At 42.3% G+C, this 25,890-nt stretch overlaps 1 protein-coding gene across 1 annotated transcript in view; it reads left to right on the top strand.

Moving 5' to 3' along the window:
* Nucleotides 1-5,373: 5,373 nt before the first annotated feature.
* FBN1 (fibrillin 1) overlaps nucleotides 5,374-25,890 on the top strand; it is a 157,367-nt gene continuing 136,850 nt past the window's right edge. Inside the window, exons 1-4 of the mRNA XM_088148569.1 lie at nucleotides 5,374-5,526; nucleotides 5,807-6,230; nucleotides 23,246-23,328; nucleotides 24,735-24,833. Of these exons, the coding sequence (XP_088004695.1) occupies nucleotides 6,007-6,230; nucleotides 23,246-23,328; nucleotides 24,735-24,833 (406 nt within the window). The 5' untranslated portion in view covers nucleotides 5,374-5,526; nucleotides 5,807-6,006. The remainder of the gene's footprint in view (nucleotides 5,527-5,806; nucleotides 6,231-23,245; nucleotides 23,329-24,734; nucleotides 24,834-25,890) is intronic.

Genomic DNA, 25,890 nt, shown 5'->3' with positions numbered 1-25,890 from the left:
AAACAACTAAAGCACCTTATGGCTAAACATGATAAGTGAATGAACTCATCAGCTTGCTGCTGTAGATGTTGGAGTTTGATTATACCTATCCAAATCTACCATGATTTTCCAGAAGAATGCAATGCAAAACGTGGTCTTTTGTTATGATTAGATTACTACTTCTGACTGATTGGATGATGCTTACCTCTTGTCATCAGCAAACTTTTGTCCTGCAAGTGGATAGTTTTTGAAATCCATCCATGTCTTAGACGAATAACACAAATAGCACATCAGCCTCTGCAACAATAAACATAATGCACTGCACTGTGTTTATTCTGAGGGTTAAAAGCAAGTGTGAGAAAGAGAAACTCTCCTTTTTTGCAATGACTGCTTTACGAGATATGGAATTTATTCACTCAATTCTACTAGAAGATGTCAGACACCTTTCTCTCTCGACTTAAATACTTCCTGAGATTCCTGCGTGCCTGATACTCAGCCATTAGGCTGTGTGGAACTGGAGATTCAATTCTAAAAAGGTGCTTTGGAGCAGTGCACCTGTGAGCTGTCTGCATCTCATGAAAGCAACTGTGTCTTTCCCCAAAATTATCCAGCTATCTTCTGCTACATAATCCCAGGAAAAGACACAGCTGATTTAAAGAGTTGAAAACAGGGTGTGTGGACACATTCTGTGCAGTTCAAAGTGGTTTTGCAATTGAATCCCAAACACTGCCCAACTGTACTAGACAATGTGGTTGGTCTTCTGTTCTTGCAACACTACAGAGGAACTGCTACTCAGGTGTTTCACTCTGACTCACTTGAAATTTGATAAGCCCAGAGCTACAACTGCATGCAGATATCCGCTAAGGATATCCCTTTATGAAGCCAGCAAAATGGATTCTCATCCACCAAAAAGGTAAGTCATATCATATTCCTTAAACTGAGACAAGTTTACCTTTCAGTTTCAACTGTTTGCTGTTTTTTTCCTTTTCTTGCTAAAACGAGTAATACTTTAAAGCCACTTTCCGCCAACCTTGATACTCTAAGGACCTCAGTTCCCTTTCCTCTTGTCTACTTGGGGCTTTCAAGGTTTTTGCTAAGTAGGCAGTTTAAGCAGGTGCTTGTTCATTTTGACCGAAATAAGTCAGAACTGGAGCAGCTCCATTCTGTACCAGGTGAAGTTTTAGCATTTTTGGGTCCTTGCAGCGATTGGCTTTTTCTTCTTCAAATCTGATGGTTGTTTCCTTTCCAGATTTGCTCCCCCGCTTAAAAAATGCAGCTGCTGGTTCTGATGTGTAAATTAACACAAGGTGGAACTTGTTTAGCTGAGTAAGAAGATAATACTGGTGGTAGTGATATCACTACAAAGATACTCCTCTTACATCTAGATAGGTTTTTTTACAGGAGATCTATGTCATGAAAAGTCCAGAATAAGAATTCTAGTAAGACACAAAAAATTGTCTGCTTTGTTAAAGGGACTCACACAGAGGTCTTGAGTAACTGAACTGCCTGAGAGTGTCATCCATGTGACATGTATGAACAATGGCGCAATCTAAGAAGTGTGTTCTTCCAGTGCCCTTTTCTTAGCCCTATATCCAGGGAGGTACAACTTAGAAGATGTATGATTTGATGTCTTGAGTTAAATTTTTTTTTTTTTTGCTAAAAAGAGCTCTGCTGGGCATTCCATTGAATTAATAATAAATAAGATGGAAAAGAGTTTTACTCAATTCCCTTTCAACATGTGCCCTAACAGTAATTGTCATTCTTCACCTCCCCAAGCACTTAATGCATTGCATTTTATAATAAAAAAGCAGGAACACTGAGTACATGCCTTATGTGTATGTGCCACTGTTAATCTCTGGTGACTTGTCACCCAGAACAACTGGGGGCTTGCTTTATTTGAAATGCTGTTTTCCAAACTGGGCTGTATGTTGCTAGTGGATATCTTGAACTTAGAGAAGGAATATTAAAATTCAATGAATAAAATGTTAAGTAACCCCAAACAAAAATGCAACTCCTCTTATATAGCTATCAGCAGGGGAAATTCTATTTATAGCAGTCAACAAGAATTTGTTTTGGAATTCAGTTCTACTCCAAAGTCACAAGGTCTCCTTTCACCCCAAATAATGTGCTGGGGTATTTGAGTTGACTTTTACATTCACATAATTGTGGTTCTCTAAGATCTGATGTGAAAACCGCCAATTGGCTGGATCTGTTGCAACTTCACAACCTCCCTGATTTTTGTCATCTCAGGCAGGAAAAAAAAAGTAGGAAAGAAATGTAGAGAAACCCTGGATCCCATGCCAAATCGTGCTGGTGCGGGCTCTTTTTCTTTTTTTCTTGCAGATTACATGCCGATACGCAGGCCTGGGCTGTATATATTCTGCCTACTTACAGCAAAGAATTCTGGCAAAGGGCATCACGTGATTGTTGCTTCGGGTCTCTAAGGCTGGGCAGTGGAAGCCTACTTGGGATTGCCACGTTTTGCAATCGGAGGTCTATTTTTAATTTAAACAAAATTTGTTGCCTGCAGACATTGGTTTTACAGGATACGGACCGTGGTTTTGTTCTCAGTATTTCGACACTCCAAATGCTTTCCAACTCCAGCCATGTAGGTAGCAACAGTGTGAGTCTGATGGTTTTAACGTAGGGGAATGCTACCTTGGCAAATGGCATTTTGCTTTCTCGGCAGCAGCGCTGGGCATGCCCGTTTAGCAGAACAAAGGTTCTTCCTGTGATTCTGACATGGCTTTGTGGCTAGTGAAGATGTGGCATGGGATCTACGTGCACATCTGGTGCTGTTTAATCTGCTGCAGCAAACAGGGTTGGATATTTTGCTCATGCTGAAAAGGGAGCAGGAGCCCACATGCCTTTGGTGTATGTCAGGGTGGGAGAGCCTGCAGCCATCCCAGACACTGCTGAACTGTACTTCCATCCAGCATGACCGTTGGGCTGGGAGTTGCGATTTCTCAACAGCTGGAGAGGGCAAGGGGTTCGCCACTCTTGATTCATACCGTGGGTCCTGGATGAGCAACAGCAGCCAAGGGGCGTGGTACACAACGGCAGATCCCACCCATCCCCAATGGGGAACAGTACGAGGCTCATAATGTAGTTGGCTCAGAGCACTGAATGGACCCAGCAGTTTTTTGCTTGGTCAGAAACCTGGATGAAAGCAAACCGTGTTATCGTGATCCAGCCTGCGTGACTGGGCTCGCACACCAGATAAAACCAGAACGTAGTTTGTTGTTGTCATGTATTGTATGATCCCAGCCAATGCCTTGGCAAAGAAAGGTTTATGGCCTAGTTTATGGTTTGCTCTGCCATTGATAGCCAACCCAGGTTCCCAAGTTCCTTTTGTCCTTCAGACCAAAACAGGATTTTTGGCAGAGAACTCAATCCAGCCACTGCTGAAATATTGCACAATCACCTAGTACCCCTCCTCTTATTTGCTGCAGGAGACACTGAGAACTACCTGCACACCTGGTATATAAAGCATGTCCTCTTTCCTTAGACTAAAATTCCCTCTTTTGTCTTTAACTTAATGTCCTTCATCTTTAACTCAACGCAGCAATGTCCACGAAAGCTAAAGAATTCCTCCATTTAACTGGGAAGTTGCACTTTTAAGCACATTCTGGTGAAGAGGAAGGATATCTGCTATCCATATTTTCCCTTCAGTGAGAGGTGGTAGGATCCTGCAGCCTGTTCCTGCTTTCTCAACGGCAGCAATTAAGAGAGGAATGTCTTGATTTACAGTGTATAGCTTTTCAGATAATGCTATGCAAAACCCACTGTCCTTTGAGGAACGCCAAGATTATGCCATTTCAAAACGGAGAGAAAGGCAGTATTAACTTTGCTCATGCTTCTAAGAAACAGTTGGCGCCTCCTGGTCCCACTGAATGAAAGTTATTGGGAACATAGCCACTGACTCCTGAGGCTTGAACACAAGATCGAGTTATGTGAGAGCCTGTTAAGGCTAAGTCTCTGGGACGGAGTTCATCATATGCTAAGGTTCCTAAATGAGGGTGGGAACTCACGTGTCATGTTGTATGGTAAACATCTCCAGAACATTAGAATATGGGGCTTTGCAAGTGACATAGGAGTGGCTTATTGTGTTTTCCAAAATGTGCAAGCAACTCCTCCAGGGGGACCAATTTTTTTACAGATGTGAGGACACACTCAGCATGAAAACAACACTCCCGGGTGCCAAAGCTTATGTTATTATAGAAAGAGGTATATATGCTGATCTATCAGTCTTAAAAACTTTAAAGGAATGTATAATGGACACATCCTAGCCAAAATTAAGTGCTTCCAAGTCCCATAGATTTAATGAATTATATTCTCTAAGTTCCAACTCAAACTGGGGGACCTCATAATATTCCAGCTGTAGCTGGACTGCATGCGATGAAGAATTTGAGAATGCATGTTGGAATTGAGTGAGACAGTTCTTTGCCCGAATCCAGACAAAGGCTAAAATTCACGCATCCAGCTGCAGACTGTTACTCTGGAGTAAACAGGGAGAGGAACCACCTGGTTGCGTGCTACCTCTGGTTCTGCATTTAGTTACAAAAGTTAGCAGAGATGCGGCTCTTACCCTCACCTGTTAGTAACAGGTATGGCCTTCTTCATACAGCGGTGGCTTATAACAGCTCATAACTTAGGAGTCTTTGATCCTAGGACTTAACTCTGAAAAGCCAAATGCGACCCTCCCTAGTTTGGGTAAATAGGGATAGGATCCCGCTTTTTCTTTGGTGTTGCCCGTAGGCTGTCCCTGTCGCCATTCAGTGTTTGCGCACGAGGGTTCCCGTGCCCCGCCCGGTAGGGGGGTATGAATGCCCCCCTCCCCATCCCACTTGGCTCGAACCGGCTGCCTGCGCTCCTGCTGTCAACCGGCCACGGCAGCTCGGCGCAAGACGACGCGGGTGCGCTCGCTCGGCCGGCCTCTCGGAAGCGCTCATCAGCCGCCCAGACGGGACCGGGCGCGCATCGCAGCCAGCGCCTGCCTTCCGAAGGGGATAGGCAGCGATACCAAGTCGGGGAGGGGGAGCCGCGGCCGTCGCGCTCCTCGACCCCCGCCCGTCCGTTCCGCGCCCGCCGCGCCGCTTTCGAGGGTCCCTCCTGGCCGGCGGGTGCGCGCGCGTGCGCGCGGGCGGACCCGCGAGGCTGGAAAGAGGGAGGGGAGCCGCGGCCAAAGGGAGGCCGGGGGCGGAGGCTTTTCTTTCCCCCCTCCCTGTGCCCCCCCCCGCCACCTCCCGTTTTTGGAATAGGTCTTGTTTGGGCTCAATTCTTTTTCCTCTTTTTTTTTGGTGTTCTGGTCCTCCTCCTCTCTCGCGAGAGAAAAGGGCTCCGCGCGGACGATACTTGAAGAGGTGGGAGAGTTTGGGGGGGGCGAGGGGAGGGGAGGGGACAAGGAGGTGGAGGTGGAGGAGGAAAAGCAGGCGAGGGCAGACCCAGCGAGGAAGGCGGGCGGGCGGGCGCGCGGGCAGAGTGCTGGATGTGGCGGCCCCCGTTGCAGGAGGAGCGGCGGCGGCGGCGGCGGCACCAGCGGCTCCCGTGGGTGCAGCTTCGTCCTGGACGGTTCTGGGGTGGCCGGGCGGGGGCAGCGGAGCCGGGCGAGCGTCCCCTCCGGAGGTGGCTGACAGGCGCCTGGCGGGCGGCTGGCTGCCGGGCGCGCGCGGGCATCCTTTCGCCGAGGAGAGGGCGCCAGCTGCGGGGGGCGTTGCCGCGCGGTGCCCGCCTGCCACGGCTGCCGGGGCGGGCCGGGGCCGGGGCCGGGGCCGCGGCCGCTCGCCGTCTAACGGGGCTCCCGCCCGTCTTCCCTCTCCGCCCTCAGGTTTGCCGGGGAGAGCGTCTGCTGAGCGCCCCGGGCTGCTCGCGCGAGCGAAGGAAGGAGCGAGGCGAGGCGAGGCGACCCCCCTTGCAGCGGCGCGGGCGCGATCCGGGCGCGAGGGGAGGACGCCGTGCGGAGCGGCCGGAGCTCGCGGGGACGACCGACGCAGGAAGGAGCCGCGCCGCCGCAGCGTCGCCGCCGAGATGCGGCTGGGCAGGCTGCTCGTGACCGTCGCCTGGGGATTCTCTGGGCTGCTGCTCGCCTCCCCGTCTCCGGGCGAGGGGGTCGCCGCCACCGCCGAGGGCAGCCCGCGAGCCGCGGAGGGCGCCGCCGCCTTTGCCGCCGCGAAGGAGACGAACGGCCGGGCCAGCAGAGCCAAGAGGAGAGGGCAGGCGGGAGGCGCCGCGGGGCACGACGCGCTGAAAGGGTAATGGCCGGGGGGGGGGCGCCGGCGGGGGAAGGGAGGCGGCCGGGAGGGAGGGAGAGGCGGCCGCCGGGCAGCGCGGCTCTCCGGCCAGGACGGGCCTCCGCGGACGCGTTGGGACCCCAAGGCTCGGAGCCCCAAGCCGGCCGGCACCCTCCGGAGGGGGAGATGGAGCTGTCGGGGCGGCTCTTCTGGCGCCACGCACGGGCGGGCACCTGGAGGGTTCCGCTTGCTGACACCGGGGCCACCCGGTCCCTTGACTCCGGCAGTCCAGAAGATGAACGCGGGCCCTTGGCTTCTGAATGACGGGATATTTCTGCCCCACCTGACGTGCCTGGCAGGGGATGGCACAGGTGCCCAGCTTGGTCACTGCTGCTGCAGGAGGCAGGGTGTCCTCTTGAAGGGGAAGGATCTCCTGGGCCGTCCCTGGCAATTTGGCTAGAAAGGACGTTAGCGGAGGTGGCAAAGACATACTGTCACAGCTGGAGTCCCGGGAAATGTTGCTTCCAGCTGCATTAGTTAGATGGTCTGAGTTAGTGCAGAACTGAGTTTCCTTTGATGCCAAGAAGTCCTGCAGCACCTGAGAGAACGTTCTGTTATTGCAGCATGAGTTGTCACGAAGCAGGACTCACCTTTTTAGTTTTGACGGTCAGGTTGTGATACATTGATTCATTTAAGGGTTAAAGCTCAACTCAGAAATATTTCAACTTGGTAGAATAGGTGAAAAGTCCCCTGACTGGGAACAGACAGCATTTGCTGTAACTGCTGAGAAATTACATTATTTCCTGGGCTGCAGGAATACAATGTTTGCAGGCAATGCTTCTTAGCTGAAGGGCTAGCATTTTTTCCTAAAAAGATATTGCCCTGCTTAAAGGGGGTGGGGGGTGGGGAGGAAGGGAATCCTGAATTCCTTGAAAACACTGCCAAAAATGGGATTCCTGTATTTATCAAATGTGGAGAGGAGAGAAATGGATAGGCAGAGCAGATGGTGCATCTTTTGGGTGCCCTTCAGAGAGAAGTTGTTTAGATTCTGATTAACAGGCTGCTAAGCCATGACAACGTCTGTTACCTTTTGTACTTAGTTAAATGTAGAAAATGTGATTTAAAACAGGTAATTCTTCCTATGTTGTGCTTGTTGATCTTTCCATAATTGCATTTGGATACATAGAATCTGATTTTCAACACCAGCTGTGTTAGTAAAGAAAGCTGGCAGGATGTATTAGTGCAGTCACTTGTATCACAAATGTTTGGGTTCCGTTTGCTAGAGATGCTGATGTCTCAAGCAGTTTTAAAGATTAGCAGGTCATGAATTCTCCCTGGCTTTTGATGTGCAGTGGACATCATACTGTGGTCCCAGTAAACTGCATATGCATTTAGGCTCAGGAATTCTTCTCTAAGTCAGTTTAGTTAATGATCTTGGGATATGTGAAGCCTGAATGTGTTTGCCTTCACTAAGTGGACTCAGTTGCAGTTTAGAATCATCTCACTCTGTTCCTGTCTCTGGTACTGTGCTGTGGTCTTGTATATTATGGTTAAACTACAAAGCTGCTAAGCTAGACAGACTTAATAAGTAAGAGTAAGTCCTGTGGAATTTATGGGAATGTTCTTCTGAGTACACATGTATACAATTGTGCTTTTAAGTGGCTTATACATGAAACATTCTGTCTTGACAGTGGGTTGGCTGCGACAACTTTTGGGGTCCAGAGAGCCTCAAGTTTCTGCAGTTGAATAAGGGATCAGAAAGGTCAACTTCCAAGAGTTTAATTGCAGTGCCAAAAGAGAAAAGCATCTAGAGATTCTGGTGGGGTTTTCTTGCAGATGTTATGAGCAGACTCAGAAGTGAGGCTGGTTGCTGCCTTGTTCTATATTGGCCTTGCTGTGACTTTGTGAAGAGGGACCAAGTGTATGTGTGTGTGCAGTGTGAAAGAGAAAGGGAGATTTCACATATGCATACAACATATAGAATTGTTGAATAACAGGATCACTATGAAATCAGACATTTCAGTTTGATTAAAATTGCAAAGTCTGGGTTTCTGTATGTAGGATGTTACTGCTGGGGAGATTTTTCTGTGTCTATACATATATAATGGTAGTGCAAAGAGAAAAAAAATATAAGGCTGTGTTTTGAATTTCTTTAGCATCGTCTTGGTATAGATAGAACATCATTTTGGAACTATATTAACCATATGATTGGCTACAAGAGTTACATGCTTTCATTGCAATGTATTTACTTTGGTTTTTAGCTTCTGGGCAGACCAAATGGGTCGTTGGTCCATTTTGTGATATCTCACACTGGTCTTTTGACCGTCTTCCCCTTACCAATCCTTCAGGCTCCAGAGAGATCAAAACTTTGGCAAGAGGAAGGCTGCTTTCAGAGAAGTTGAAAAATGTTTCAAGCCTCCTTAATTGTAGCTAAGAGGAAGCATAGGCAGAACATTCTTATTCTTTATTGTGGTTGTTTACTTTGCAGAGAATAAACTCTGCAATCCTAGACTAGAATAAGCTCTTGTGTAGATTAATTTAAGTCTGCCTTTTGAAAATTACATTTAATGATTAAATGAAATGTTTAAAGATGAATAATAGTCTATGCATAATTTTAAGTGACATTCCTATGTCTTCCTTGCTTTTGGGGTTTTTGCTTGTTTGCATATTTGCATGGTTTATACTCTTCTGTGCACATGATTTAGAAGATCTTAAGAGTCTTGTATTGATTATCCCAGGAAAAGAGACACTGAAGTAAATACCATTGCCGTCACTGGGCTGGGGCTCTAAGTCTACAGTTCCAGACATCCTCCTTCTCCTCTTTTTTTCCCCCAAATTAGTGCAAGACTGTTTAGGATGTTCAAAGTATGCATAAAGTGAGCTATTTTTTACAGTGTCTCAAATGCCTAGGATTTAGGGCTGTGCAATGCCTTAGATTTAATTCCAAAAAGAGTTATGAATGGAGCACTTATCTACAGTCTTAAAAACAGCCACACCTTTTTCTGGCATCATGCAGAAGCTGCAGAGGGCAGCTGTGCAATCTCAGAAAAAGACATAGCTGCTTTAAAGAGCTGCAGACAGGCATTGCGTTTGCCCTTTACACACTCTAAGCACTTTTTTGGAGATGGAGCTATTTCCTAAATCTAAGCTCTTTTCCTGAAGAAGGTGAACACTAAGAGGGAAGAATGTAATGAGGAAAAATGCAGGCTGCCATCTCATTGCCTGGCTCAGTGTTTTGCAACCTTGGCAACTTTAAGATATTTGGACTTCAACTCCCAGAATTCCTCAGCCAGCTAAGGTTGAGAAACAGTGGCCTAGATGTAATGTGTTTGATCCTTTCCCTCTCTCCCTTCACACACACTCAAGCTCACCTTTTAAGATGGGCCATGTTCTTGCTCCTGGAAACACTGAACAAAAAATTTGAGTTTGTTCTGATGTAGCTTGAGAATTTGGCACTCATGTTCAGAGTTGAATTAGCATTTGCAGCTGAACTTGAGTCTTGTGCCACTTAAAAATGAGCAAATTTATTATTCCATAACAGTGTTTTCAAGCTTGGGCTTCAGTTTGTTCTTGGAATTTTCTGACATTTTGGAATGTATTGGAATTCTGAGCTTAGTATTCCTGAAAGTAAAGACTTAACATAACTAAGTGAAGATAATAAGATTAACCCCCATCTCTCAGACAATGAATAACGTATTTATGGAACAGGAAGGCACAGGAAAACTTTTACTAGATCAAATTGAGATTGATATCTGGTTTTTAAAAGATCAGTGTTTGGATGGTTTATGCAACTTTATTCCTCCATAGAAAAATGTCTAGAAAATATTGCAACTAAATAATGACAATGTGCTATGCTAGACGAATTTAACCAAGATGAAAAAACACATGGTACAATTCATCCAAATATGGTTTTTCTAACATCCCAACCATTTAGGTGAAGGGATTCTTTAAATATGTGCTTAACTCTCCTCTCCACTGGGGGAAAGTAACACTGATTGTGTCATGCTCAAATTTTATAAGAAGTTACATATTCTTTCTATTTTTCTCAGAGTTCATTCTTCTCCAGATATATTCAGAGACCTAAGAATTATTGTATAAATCATTAGCAGATGCTGGTCGACTTTTGTTTTCTTGTAATTGTAGTTTTGAGAGAAAGAACGGCGGGTGGGTGGTGGTGGAGGAGAAGAAATCTTTCCATTTGTTTTTAGAAAATTTTATGACTTTATTCTTATACGTGTGAGTAAATGTTATTGAACATTTTCAGAGGAGTTAAGGGCTCTTAAGCTTCTGATTCTCCAACTGTACTTTTAACCCCTCCTGGAGGATAGAATAACTGAACTGTTTGTTCAAATATAGGGTCAGAGACATTGATGGGATTCCCACATTGCATTAAACTATAATGTAGCTTGGTTTGTTTGGACTTATAGTATTTTGTGAATCCAGCCATTGGGGTTCTTAAGCCATGGCTGATGTTTTAGCATAAAGCATAAATTCAGGACCCTGTAATTCAGGCTTTAATTCTCATTGTCAGAGGTTATGGTGGAGATACCATGATAAGTACTGAATAGTTCTGCAGTTTTTGTTTGTCTGTTTACTGTACAAGGAAGGAAAAATTACTGTTGTTGACCGGACAGGAAAAAAAGCAATACCTGGTCAATCCCTGTAACTCTGAAGCTTTATTGATCAAGAGACTATAATTCAGTAGTAGTAGTACATATATTTTATAGGCAGAGAATCTCAGGTCCAAACTTTGACATCTCTCCTTACAATCAGATCAAATAGCCAGCGATGGAAAGTATCACTTATCTGAGTTCCCAGATAAGTCTTCCTTTTTATGAAGATTGCAGGTAGACATGACCAGAGATTAGAATCAACCAGTCAGACTTCTGTTCAAGACACAGGAATCAAACAGTGACATGAACCCAAACTGCTTGAAACTTGTACTCATATCTGCCTAATGTAGCTCCCCTAGAACCTTAACACCAATATCAACCACAACAATAAAATAATGCATGCAAATTTTGATCCTGTAGCTGCTAAAGAGGTTTGGAATGTACAGGGCAACAGAGGATGAACATTTAGGAGTGAAAGGGGAACTGAGGTAGAAATTCCAATAGCTAGGTAACTCCCAAGATTTTGGGGAAGCCTGAGCAAGCTGTCCTCCTAAGCAACTTTCATAATTTGGGCCTTTGGAAGCGGCTTTCACAGATACCAGTCTCTTCCCTTGTATCCAAAATAGGCTTACCTATTCATTACACCAGTGCTGAAAGGAACCAGGAGCTGAATGGGTGCAGCTGGTGGCATTTTTTAAACTTTCAAATATTTATATACCACCCACCAAAATATTTATCCCAGGGCAGTTCACAGTATAATTAAAGCAAAGCAATAATATATTGTTTACATAATGAACTGCCCAGGGATATACTGTAGTGTAAATGAAACATATACTGTAAGACAGTTTAAGACAGTGTTTCTCAACCTTGGCAACTCTAAGATGCATGGACTTCAACTCCCAGAATTCCCCAGCCGCCTGCCTGGGGAATTCTGGCAGTTAAAGTCCACACGTTTTAAAGTCACTGAGGTTGAGGAACGCTGGTTTAAGATATCTGCATTCTCACTAACACAATGTATGCGTCAATCTTTTTTTTTTTTAAGTTCAAAGCAATAAACACCTGAGTAAATAGAATATGTTAATTTGAGGCCTGTAACTCCTCGAGGAGGGGTTTTGCAATCAAGGTAGCATATAAAAAAGAGCCCTTGCTGCAGTTACCTTGTTCATGAGTGTGCAGAAGGCCTGGCAGCTTAACTAACATCGCCCAAGTCCTCAATGAATAAGAACAGTGTGGTTTAGTGGTTAGGGTGTTCAAGTTGGAACAAGGAGCTCCAGGTTCACGTGTAGCCTCAGGCATAGAAACTCAGGGGATCCCTCTGGACTAGCCACTCTCTTTTAGCCCAAGCTACCTCACAGAGTGGCAGATAAAACAATATTGGAGAATGGAATGACCTGCATGTCACCTTCAGCTGCAGGAGAAAAGACAGGATATCAATTTAACCAGCAAAGGATGGCAGAAGAGGCAAACGTCCAAACAGAGCAGCAGTTTATTATGTATTAAAGTTGTTTCTGGGGAGTTTAGCTTCAAGTCTTCATTCTTGTATAGCTTCTTGCCCTTATGATTAGCCGAAATAGGACAAGCCACGCCCATTTTAAGAAATTGTAATTGGTATATAGTAGGATTCAGATCATCCTACTCTTGCCTACAAAATATAGTTAAAAACTTCCTCTGCCTTCTGCGGTCCAAATCCCACTTGTTTTGGTAAAAGTTGGTCTCTTGAATATTTCAGTGGTAACTTTAATATCCCAATTTATAATTGAGGCTTACGGTTTTTCGTTTTCCAACCAGTAGTTACCACTAAAAGCCTGCTGTCGAAGATCAGCCTTACCATATTGGTAAATATTGGTTTAGGCTGAAAGAAACCTCAAACGCTTTTTTCTTGCTACTTCTGGCTGGTGCACCTGACTGGCAGCTCTCATCACACCCTGTGCCATGCCATGTACCCAAGTTGAACAAGATGGCAAGCTGCCTTTTGGCTTGGAAGCAACAACAACAGCAGCAGAGATCTAAAGAAAAGATTGAAGAATGTCAGGAAGTCTTCATCTTTAGCTGAACAGCTATTTGTCAATGAACAGCTTGCGGTTATGCCATGGACTTCCAGATACTTCAAAGAACCTGCGCTCAGGTCCATCCCCACCCTCACAGTGCAAATAAATCCAAATGTTAAAGCTCAGCTGTTTTTTAAAGAAAAAATTGCTTCCCTGAACTGACTTATGGATAGTTAAATAGTCACATATCTATAAGGCTTTCATGTTGCTTTTGGATAACTAGAATATGTGGACTGCTGATAAATTATTTAATGCCCCTTCTGCAGTCAGTGGTTTGCTGGTATTAATAGTAAGAGGATCAGAATGAAGTTTTTTTGTCACAATTTTTGGAAATTCACACCTTTAGCTTGTTTTGTTGTGTTGTGTTGTGTTTGTATGAGGAATCCAACATGGTGGCTGTCCAGCCTGGCATGGAACTAAGCAGTGATTTCTGTGTATTCATACGATGGTGGGATAGAAGTTGAAGGACTAAAAATACATTATCTCCATGTCAGCAGAGTAAATTAAAACCATAACAAGCAACTACTATTAGCATTAACATGATGGTAGGGTTTGAGAAAGAAGGGGAATGATTGGTGAGGTGGGGTCATCTGGAACAGGTTTTGAACCAGTGTTTGAAGATTAGTTTTGGAACTCAAGGAGCGTTCATGAGATTTGCAGGCAATATATTTAAATCTAATAAATAAATTAAATGAAATGTAGATCTGCTTAACTTGCCTGCATTCTGTCTTTGTAGACCAGGCATGGACAATTCTCATTCTAATAAAATGTTTGTTTATAGATTATATTTATTGTGTTTTTTATTTATAGTAGTTTAAATTGCTTATACATTGCTTGGGGAGGATTGTATCTTGAAATGCAGGATATAAATAATTGTGATAAATAATAAATGTCCACATCCTTTTTATTTATGAACTTTTAGAGCATGCAGAGATTATGATGTTGAACTTCACTGGCAATGGTGATGTGATTGCTTGCTGATCAATGATGATGTGATTGCTTGCTGATTTTCAGTAGGAAAAAAAGAAAATCTATGAGTTGCGGATCTACAACTGTAATAAAGATTGATTTGATTAGATTCAGTGTGTTAAGCAACCAACAGATTCACAGGTATAAATAATCTCTCCTAAACCCCCAATAGATGAAAACATGGGCCCAAAATCCTATTCCTGCCTCTTGGTTTTGGACCTTGTCTTCAGAAGGTAACCTTCAGAGAAGTTTCTTAGAATACTCTACAAACATTTCAATTAGAGGGGTGTGTGAATTTCTTGCCCTTTTCACCTGTTACATTGACTGTTACTGAATTAAATTTGTAACTGCTGTTTATTAGTGAGGATCTTTTTGTCCCGTTCTTGGCAAAAAGCCAGTCAGCAATATGTTTCTTTTGATTCTCTGGTTTACTTAGTACAAATTGTGACTTGCTTCTTGTTTGGGCTACATATGTCTGTCTTGAGTGACTTGAGGAACAACTTGACAGCAGAATTGTGTTATGTTACATCTGGTTGCTGTTATGTTCTGATTGATTGATTGATTGATTGATTGATTATATGCCATCAAGTTGGTGCTGATTCTTAGTGATCACATAGATTTCCTCCAAGACAATCTGTCCCAGTCCTTCAGATCTGGACCCATTGCCATCGCAGCTGAGTCCATCCCCCTTGCTGCTAGTCATTGTCTTCTCTTTCCTTCCACCTTCCCAGTATTATAGACTTCTCCAGAGAGTTAAATCTTTGCATGAGGTGTTGTGTTCTAGTCCCATGTAATGTGTTCAAACTACAGAGGGTAATTGTTGCTTTCACATCAAAGCTGATGAAATGTATAAATATATGTAAGGTATGTAAGGAGTCAGTAGCTAGGTGCATACATAATACTAAGCCAGGACATTTCTTTAGCTGGCTATATAAACCATGAATTAAGCTTAATGTGTGAATCCAACCAATTGTGGGTTATTCAAGAAGTGTGGAACGTATGGTGGGCTACAGAATTTTGAAATTATGAAGTGATTCTGTAACTGAAATGTTTCACTGACATTTGGTTACACTGAAACACAGTGGTGCAAACAACACTACATTAGCCAATGTTAGTTGTAGTGTTTTATCAGAGACAGAACTGATTTTTATACTGACATGGGGAACATGCCCCTAAGAGCTGTTGACTGTGTTTCATTGACAGTGAGAATGGCACCCCTCTGTCAGATTGAATGAGATTTTCACATTCCAGCATTGCTAGGAAGTTTCTGTGACATGCAGAGGTCCCTTGTGTTGAGTAATATCAGTTACCGTATTTGGCTATTCTCAGTGTGATAGAAACTGAGGTCAATAAAGCATTTGGCGATGCAGGCTGTCATTCTGAATTCCTGACTTTCATCCAGGCCTTACAGCTGCAGAAAACCCTGTTCATCTGTTTAGCTCTTCTGCCACTGAATGGAATGCTGTCATAACCCTCTCTTCGTTAATGGCTAAGTGTTTCCTTTGGGACCTGTGAGTAATTGAGCAAGAAGGTAATGAGGGAGATATAAATGATGGAGAGATGGTGGAGTGGGGTGTGTGCGTGAAAGGAGTTGCAACAGGCGATGGATTAAAGAGAGTTGTTTGCCCCTTGCTCTTAAATAATGAAGAGCAGTTATATTCTGTCCTCTAATATAACACAGCAGTTAAGTTGCCAGATTGCAATTAGGAAGACCCAGGTTCAGATCTCTACTTGACCATGAAGGTTACCAAGAGACTGGGCCAATCATTCTCAGCCTAGCTATTTCATTGGGTTTTCAGATGAAATCAAAACTTTATGACGGCCATTGACCAGAAATCCAATATAATAATTAAAACTTAATACATAATAAAATTTTGGGCCAGTCACTCTCTCTCAGCCCACGATGTCAGGTTCGGGCAACAAGCCAGTCAGTTAATTCCTGTCACAACCAACAGATCAACATTTGGTTGATCCGAAAAAAAGCAGGCCCTGCACCTGTGGAAAAATGCTAGGAAGAAAAAACCCCCCATAATAAAACATTCAATGCTTTTGCTTTGTAAGCAAGCTCCATAGAGTTGTTGTGGGGGTAAAATAAGGGAGGGGGTGTTATCATTACAATTCCCAGAAAAAAAGCAGATGGCAACAACAATTTAAAAAATCAGGATATAGGCCTCTTACTCTATTAGGCACAGCATGCTATGCTTGGTTAGTTTTAACCTTGGTTAAGGAGCTCTGCAAAATCAGCCCATGTGGGTAGTTAATGGTTCAATGTATTGTGCAAATGCAGAACATGAATTCATTCATTAACACAGTCATTGAGTTCATAGACTGTATTAAGCCATAATGTAATTTGTTTGATTTTGGCTTAGCCTGTGGTGTGAACTTAGCAACTTTGACTTTAAATCTTATAGGTTAACTTTATGTGTCAGTGAAACTAATAGGGCTTATTCAGTAATCCATGGTTAAAACAATGGCTTAGCAAGACTGAAAAGGTTTGGCTTAATGGCATAGGTGAATCAGGCCACTACATCTTGTTCAACAAACCATGGTTAAATACTAATGCACTGTTTGTATTAATATAACATGGGGCAAACCACAAAACCACAATGACTACTAGCCTTGGATTCATGGTTAGGCACTGGATCAATACATTGAAAGGAATCTTCTGTGACAAGAAATTTCAGACTCCCACTTGCACAGGCAAAGCAGGGGTAGAAAAAAGGGAATGATAAATTAGGAAAAGTCCATTTCACATGGTAAATATATGTTTTGGGTTTAAAAATATGTCATGATTTAGGAGACATAGAAGCAATCACCACTTCTTTTGTAAGATTTGTTTACTGTGGTGGGGCACTTGAGCCTGGTTTGCTTGTCCAGAAGACCAAATGCTATCTCACATATAGGTTGTTGGTGGTTTGTGTGTAATGTTGTGCAATTAAGTGGTTCTCAGACCCTCTAGAATATCATTATTCTAAGCCATGATGATCTGAGAGCCAGATTTGATCCCATAATGACAACGCAATTAGTGTAATCATAAAAACAACTGGTTTTACAGTTATTACAGTATACAGAAAGAAGATGACAAGGAGACAAATTGTTTTGATTAAAAGTACAGTTTGCTTTTTCCCAAATATAAGCCGGGTGGGGAAATCACTGCTGTAGATCTGCCAGCTTTGACATCTTGGTAGAGAATAACTTGGTGTACTGAAGTCCCATGGCATGGAAGTCAGATCCACACATGCGGTGAAAAATGATGGGTTACCTCTGATTCCCCACTGAATGGGGAAAACATATTTTCCAGGGGCTGAATGAATAGATCAGAGCTCTTCCTGTATGCAAATCTCACATAGCTTCTTTCCCATGTTGGAAATAGTCTGCCAATATGTATATACCTGTACCTTTTCTCCATTTCTCTGAAGTAAGGCAATAACTGTAAGACTACCACGTATTTGTAAAAGCAATGCAGGTTTTGAGTTTCCAAGGATTATTCATCTCTCTACAAGGTACAGAAAAAACAAGAAAAAAACAGGATGGGTGAGGAAAAAATGTAATTGGTATTCAAATCATGTCTGTACGATCTCACTATCTTAGATGAACTGTGACCATGTATGCAAGACATGCAGAGTGGATTTGGGTAGAGAGGGAAGTCATATTAAATTGCACCAAGGAATCTCTCAGCCTCTTTATGGAGAAGAACCATGCAAATAATTGTTAGTGCCCCATTTTTAGAAATATAAATCCAGTTGCTCAAGACCAAACCCCTTCCATCTCTTGTGAGATATACAAATCTCTCATGGAGCTGTAGTGGGAAATGCCAGCCTCCAACATTTCTGAAGCTGAAATGGAAAGTTACTAATTCCTGTTTATTTTATTAATGTTGGCAAGATAAAGTGAGATAAAGTCAGAGAATTTTTGCCTTCTCTGAAGTACTAAAGGTGGTCTTCAGTGAATATAGAAATGCATCTTTCATGGAAGAGGACGATATGCCATTTTATTGTATTTTTAAGCCTTGCTGCCTACTCTTTGAGTAGAATTGCAAATGCAGTGATCTTATATTTCAATATTTCCTGAAGGTTAGTAGCTAGTTTCATAATCACATCTCAGCCATAGGACTTACAGGGAAAAGCAGAGTTTCTTCCTTCAAGATTGTGTAGAAGTAAGCACTACTTTTTAGCTGGTGAGCACATTTCGAATGTTAAGATCTGATCCTGGATGCTTTTACAAAGTAGCTGGCCTGGTAACCTTGACTAGTCACAAAATACTCAGCTAATAGAAAGCAATGGGTAAGGTTGCTTCTGGATACCCTCTTTAAACCTCTCCCCCCAAGGTTCCCTAGTGCATTAGTTTATCTTTGCTGCTTCTCTGAGCAAGGGGGGATGCTTCTAAACAAGGCAGATGATAGATGGCTTGTCGTGCCTGTTTTTTAAGAACGCCGGTGGGGTTTTTGACGACATTCTCGTTAATAAAGATGAAGACAGAAATAACTGCTTTGCTTTACAGTGTTTCCTTTTCCTATTTGTTTATTTTAATTAAAATAATTTGAACCAACACATAAAGCCAGGTGGGAGGAGATTCCAAAAGTGCATAGATGTCCACAGGCACCAAGTTCCCTACTCATGGGGTAACAAAAGCTGGTTTCCATACTTCAGCATTGGGGAAAAAGGCTTCCAAATTTGATGGCCTAATTTCCAGAGATTCTTCATTTTTCAGTAATTCACACTTTTAAAAACAATGCTAAGATAAGAAAGGGAGCTTTGCAAGTGTTTGATGGTCTGGGAAAATTGATACCTTATAGAAAGACAGCAGCACAAAGGTGAATAAGCACTGTTGTTTGTTTATTGTTTTTTCAGCTTGAAACATGATGTTAAGACCTAGCCACTGTTTTTTTTTTTCTTCCCCTTTCCCAGTAAGTATTCTGTCTGCTCCAACAGCTGTTACGTGTTCAGTAAGTGTCAGCTCTGGCTTGTATTAAATCTTCTAGACCAGACCAGTTAGCTCAAGAGGAGACACCCGTGTTTATAATTGGCACAATTTCACTTGCACACTAAAGGGTGAAGATGTAAGTCCTAACGATGCAAGCACGCTCAACTTACTAACTGGCGTGGCTGGCAGAAATTAATTTGCATCAAGGCTTGCTTTTGCTGCCAAGTCTCAGAAATATGATTTCTGTAGTAGCAATAAAAAACGAACTGCCTAGTAATAGTTCATCCTATGTCTGGGGTGAAGGGACAAGCCTTCCAGGTAGATGTCAGTGATTCCAGACAAGGATGAACTGTTCTTTTCCTTTTTTATTTTCTTTAAAGAAAAATAAAAAACAAAATTTCCTTCCAGTTGAGCTCAACTCCTGCTGCCTTCATAGACGTAGCCGTGCGGTTTCTTGGCAATAATACAGAGGTGCTCTGCCCTTGCCAGTATCATCATCATCATCATCATCTTCCCAGTCTACCCTAGAGTTCTGGCATTTCCTACTGGCCTCCCATCCAAGTTTTATCCAGGCTGGACCCTGCTTATCTTTTCTATATCAGCCAGCTTTATTTTAGACCAACTTGAGAAACTTACTTTAAAGCAGCCCCATTACTTGGTTGCTTTAAACTACTGGCTGGTGTCAGTTTTTGAGCTAGAGATTGCTAGGAAAAAATATTCAAGCAATTGTGCCATCTTGGAGTAAGTAACCATGCCAGTGTTTTCTGACATGCATTTTTCTTTTGTAACGATCTCATTGGCATGCTTCCTCCTTAAACATTCCTTTGCCCATTATTAAGTGTGTGTGTGTGTGCGCGTGTGCGCGTGCTGGTTTTCAGATTCTGTCTTGCCACCATGTCTAGTCTCTGAGCTTAACTTATTCAGTTCTCACAGTTTTGCCAACTTTTGGTGGAATACTTCTGCCTCAGGCAGAGCTTGCAATGCCGCCAATGGTTGCTAATCTTCAGGGAGCTGACAGGCAAAGTCTTCTTGCCCAGAAGTTGGGTTTTGTTGTATTGGAGCAGTTGTGGGGTAGATGATTCAGTGCTTCCTAGTGGGGTATCTTTGCCCCAGGGAGGCTTTTGGGAGATGTTTTCATTGCAGTGTGCATCTTTTTGAATGCTCCTGTGGAACAAGATAGTTTTGAATCAGTAGATTTCAGACTATCTTCCAATGCTGCTTAAATCCTATTGGATCCAAGGTAAGCATATCCTGTTATTTTGGTGATCTTCCTGAAATGGGAGCCTGGGTTATTTTCCTATTCTGTTAACGTGCAAAAAAGTTTCTTTATGTGCTTTGGAGACAGTTTTCCAGGCCCCCCGCATAATGGGTATGATTTAGTATTTGAAATTGTCAGCCCTTTTCATCCAAGGCAGTAAAGTATGGTTTCTACCCATACTGGGCTAGTGGAAAAAACTGAGAAATTACTTTGCAAGAAGATGGAAAGAGGAGGAAGGGAAAACTGAGGGGTTCTAACAAAAGCTCTCCCATAGCCCTTTCAGAATCTTGAAAAAGTGACGTATCCTACCAAACATAGTAGTGTGTGTGCCAAAGTGTACATGTAACAAAAACATCCCCAGATGCAATGCACAAGAATTTGGGGGTGGACAACGAGGGGGCTTTTTAGTAGGCAGTTCAGCACAAAAAGACTTCTTAGAAGGAATCAAGTACGAGATGCACTAGCTTCACAAATGGTTATTGGACTGTTTTCTAGAGTACGATGCAAAGTAAAAGAGCTGCTGTAGCATGGTGGTTACAGCCCTTGCTTGGGCATGGAACACTGTGAGACTGAGCCAGTCTATCTCTCAGCCCAGCCAATCTGATCCAGTCTCTGTCTCTCTTTGTCATTGTGCTAGAAAAATTAAAGGAAGATCTCCATGTGAGTCGCCTTGAACTCTCAAGAGAAAAGATAGGAAAGAAGTGCGATACAGTAATTGCCAGCAGCAGATAACCATAAAATCAACAATAATAAGAGGAATGAAAAGTTAGCTCTGATACTTTTTTCTTGGCTGATTTTTTTTAACTGAAGTAGAAAGGAAGATGTTTGGCTGCCCTGAGCCATCAGTGCATCCCCTACAAGCTGCTTCTCGTTCCTCTACTCTTGCACCAGTCTCCAAGCCCTACCAGTGGGGTAGAGGTAGTTTGCGAAGCTACGTCTTTCCATCAGCTTTCGGTGGGAAGTTTATTGAAATTGAATGTGTAACATTCCTTCTTTTATGAATCCTGCAGCGGTTAAGCTCTACGTTGTGTGAGTTAGAGAAGCTCCCCCGCCTCCTTTCTTTTTTTTAATGGAATTTGTGCAGAAGAGAACTACAAGCAGGGGAAGAATTAGTTAATGGAAAAAAAAGGACAGCCGGATTGAGGAGGCGGAAGTCATAAACACTTCTGATAGAAAGCCAGCCATCACACAGAAAGAATATGTTGGCACGGCAGTGGAATGGTCTACTGATCATCCTCTTAAAAGTTTACAGCATATTTCATCATTGTCTTGCTGCAGGATCCTGTATGATTCAACCTTTGTGTTTGGTGTTATTCCAGCTTTTTGAGGGTCCAGCAAACAAGGTGGAAACACACTGAGAGAGAATGGAAGAGGGGCCAAGCTCAAGGAAACTTCTTTGGGGCCTTCAAGATAAATAAGGAGCCTCCTAAATTGTGCTCAGATATAAATTAGCACATAAGATAAATGAGCACAGATCCAGAGGATTCATGAATTGTGATTCCTTTGGTACTAATGGAAGGTTCCAAAGACATTATTAGGGCAGCCCCACTGTGTAAAACATGTTAGAGGCAACCCATCTTTCACATTACAAAAGCATGCATAATTGGGGTGAATTCAAGCAATTGTACCCTCTTCTAACATGAAATATCACAACTTCTGGGAGAAGTTTTCATTGATTTTACTTTCAATGTCAAAATATATGTAAGCTGCATAGATTTATAAGGTTGGCAATTAACATGCTAGGTGAATTGAAGAAAGTGCCAGACTGGTTTTTAAATGGCCTGTTTCTAAAACCCAGTTCATTTGGATTTAGAATGGATTTCCTTGGTCACAATGTTTCCCTGAAATTAGATGTATGCTTTAAACCAAAACAACTCCAACATGCATTTGATTGCATATCGTATTCTTTCCCCAGAATTCAGCAATAAGTACCGTTTCCTATATTGATAAAAATCTTGCTTCCCTAGGCAGGAAACAAGGGTATGATATCTTTGCTTACCTTGTTGGCTTGAAGCATTGGAGTAGTGTTTGGCACTGATAAGAGGGTAATTCCAAATGAGTTTGGGCTGTTCTAGCTATGGGGAGGGGGATGTAGCTGAAACACAATGGAATCTTTCATAGGTAATACTTCAGTGGCCTGAATTAGCTTTTGTTGAGTTTGTGGGTGAAATGAACTAGGTGGTTACAGTTTAAGCAGTATTACTACGTTAGAATCATTGTTGACTGGGGAATATGGAAGTTGAACTCTGATGTATCTGAAGGATAGTCACTTTGAAATAGCTAGTCAACATTAGCTTTGTATATCAAAAGGATATAATAATTGCTTCCTTGTTTGAAAAAGATTCATGAGGCTGCTGTGTAAAATCCAGCTGAAGGTTTTTCTTTTATCAGCGAAGGGACCTGCCTCTCTGCCAGGTCATAGAAAAGCTGTTACAAAGAAAAATAGCAACTATTCACCTTAATATACTCAGGGATATATTAGTTCTTAACTGAAAAAACATGCTGGAATTTATGGAACTTCATCCCGTTCATTTCAATAAATCTCGCTAAAGAGAATTCTGAGAATCATGCTTGGAAAAGAATAACTTTTGGTTTTAGACAGCAGCCAAAGGTCCTGACAAGCTCCATATACGTTGGACCTATATGTTTAGCTGTCCATAGCAAGCCAAGGTTGCATCAAAATGATGAAAAATGTACAGTTATATCATGATGTAAACTCTGCTGTTAACGTATTTGCATCTTGACATCTGATTTTAAGTTCGTAACCCCCATAAGTTGCACCTGACATCTGATGTAGGTATGTAAGGCACACAGGATGAGAAGTATCAAAGCATATGTTTGTGACACTAGGAAGCTGGTTTCATCATTGGAACAAATGATGCCTATGTAGGTATCCTAAATAATAGTTTTATATAAATGTGCACAATCCTTTTAAAAAATTGTGGGGTAAATTATTGACTGTGAGTGGAATTACAAAGAAAAATGCAGAATTCCTATAATGGCCTAGGATGTATATTACAGGACAGTGTTCATGCATCACACTAGGTTGATGTTAACTATTGTTTGTTATTTTGGAGCTTACTATATTTTGCCTATTTGGTTAGTTTACGATTTGGTCAGTCCTAGAAAATGGGTTAATTTAGTTAGTAGATTATGAATATTTTGTGAACTCATAAATAGAATCTAAAGAATGATAACATTTCTCTCCTTTTCTCTCTCTTGCAGACCTAATGTATGTGGATCACGTTACAATGCATATTGCTGTCCTGGGTGGAAAACTTTGCCTGGTGGAAATCAATGTATTGTCCGTAAGTTGTAATTTTTGCTGTTTTTATTAGCAAATACCTCAGTCATTTATTTTTTAAAAATCAAACAGTGTTATGAGTTGTTTTTACAAAGAAGTTTTGTATTGCCCCTGATGTAGATGAATTCATTTTTCTGGTTATTTCAGTACCATTCAAATAGCATTTCGTTTACCCCACAGCTAAATAGGCTAAGAGATACCTAACTCATCTTAATTGCACCTTTGCACAAACCTTCCTTTTGAGAGGAAGTCTGTAATCATGTGACCAGACCCAATTTTATGACCTTTTTTGTGGCAGTTGTTAAGTGAATTATGTGATTGTTAAGTGAATCATGCAGTTCCCCATTGATTTTGCTTGCCGGAAGCTGGCTGAGAAGTTTGCAAATGGCAATCACATGACCTTGGGATGCTGCAGCCGTCATAAGTGCGAGCTGGTTGCCAAGTGCCCGTATTGTGTTCACGTGACCATGGAGGCATTGCGACAGCCATAACTTTGGGCACCAGTCGCAATTAACTTTTTAGCACCGTCATAACTTTGAACGGTCACTAAACAAATGGTCGTTAAGCGAAGACTACCTGTACTTTTTTCTTTTTCTTTTCTGCACTTTTTCTTTTATCTTTCTTTTTCTTAATTCCTTTTTCATGTATTTTTTCATGTTTATCTTATATTCATATAAAATTTTGTAATAAAAAATATATATATATGAAAGAGAGATGTGCCTGTCAGTTTGTATGATTGCAGATGTGCCAAGATGTTTTGAGAAATCTCAACTGCATTGAGCACTTCAGAGTTGAATTCTCTTTGCAAGGTCTGGGATAAAATGAGGCATATTGTATCTGGATTGCAAAAACCCAGAAAACCATTAGGTGGCATGTAGGGGTTGTCCAGATTTTTTGCAGCCAGGTATGGTAGACCAATAAAATGGCTGGGCATTTGCTTTTTATACCGATACCCAGGCCATCCCAACACATTTTGCTCCCTGAGGCAGAGAATCAAGAAGCACTTCCTTTCATTCTTGTTTCAAAAGCCCGCTGGAAGGGCAGGGCTTCTTCAGTACTGAGGATGGGAAAGTACCTACCGCTAAAACTGAGTGCTACAGTCTAGCTCAAGTAGCCTTAAGATCAGCCACAGAACACGCCCTTCTCTCCTCTGTCAGCTCATTGCTACGTCTCCACGCTGGCTGCCTGGGATGACTTGCTCACGTTGCCCAGCACTCTCAGCTATAGAGCTCAGTAGCTGAAACGAAAAAACAACGTGAACATTGACTCTAAGTTTGGTGAAGTGTCCTGAACATCAGTCATCCCAGAAAGGGCTTGATAGTCTGAATAGGTGGGTGCAGTCATTCATCAGACTCTAAAACCACAAGTCAGTATCTTTGAAAGTGTTTTTCTTTTCTTTCTTATTAACAGCGATTTGTAGGCATTCCTGCGGAGATGGATTTTGCTCGAGGCCAAACATGTGCACGTGTCCGAATGGCCAGATTGCCCCATCCTGCGGCTCAAAATCAGGTATGCATTCAAAGCTTGGATCAGTCATCTCTGCTTGGGCTGTCAAGCTAGCATAGTAGTTTGTTTTCATTTGATAATATCTTAGTAGTTGAGACAACTAAACAGGGATGTATGTTTACCACAGCTAAGGGAATCTAGTGACTGGGTTCTAGTTACTTGCAGGCGTTCCTTCTGGACACGTTAAAGATAACAAATAACACCCATAATGGGAGTTTCTGTGTCCTTCTTTGAAAAGTCTTTATTTTGACTTCACAACAGCTGACAGCATCGACCTAACTTATTGGGATGAACAAGCTAGAATTTATGGAAGTCCCTGTAAGATTTGGTAATCCACTACCAGAGGCATTCACCACAGGATTGTGGGGCGTGTAGGGGTGTTCAGTGACCTAGTTTTCGAGTAAGTGGTATTAATTATGATTCAGATGTATTATGCTTGTCTGGAACTGTTTTATGGGTTCACAAGAGAGTTTGAGACTCCCATGAGACAGTGAAAAGTAGGATAAACATTTACGTTAAGTAGCATAAAATTAATACCATGCAGAATAGAAAGTAATTCCTATTGCAGGCAATGTGAATGTTTAGATCTCACACTGGTTGCCAGCGTTGTGTGGGATCAGTAGTTCAATTATGCTTTTACAGATGACTGGTGTTTCGTATTTGCAGTTGTGTTCTTTTTAAATTGTGTTTTAAATTCTTATGTGGTTTTGTTTTCTTTTTTTGTTGGCTACTTTGAACAGAATTCCCTTTGGTGGAGAGACAGGACATAAATCTAATAAATTAATCTCCCTTTATTTGCTGGTTTATTTGCATTGTTGGGGTGTTCACTTTCAAGATGCTCCTTGTGCATCTTTAAATTATAACTAGTTCTCTGCTTTACTCATCACATGCCAGAAAAAAGGAGCTTTAGGAAAATAACAGGTTATTTATCTGTGTTTTACTTAGAATCTCCTCACTGTTAATACTTTGCTGTGCTAACGGCATTTCAGGCATAGCAGGGGGGTTGGGAAAGCAGTCTTACGAATTCCCCAACAAAAGCTGAGTTTACAGTTCAGTTAAG

This window comes from Python bivittatus, unplaced genomic scaffold, assembly GCF_059951505.1.
Source record: "Python bivittatus isolate LINGU-HERP-01145 unplaced genomic scaffold, Pbiv_v1 ctg000530_np1212, whole genome shotgun sequence".
Classification (NCBI taxonomy): Eukaryota; Metazoa; Chordata; class Lepidosauria; order Squamata; family Pythonidae; genus Python; species Python bivittatus.
This window is presented reverse-complemented; position numbering and strand designations above follow the sequence as displayed.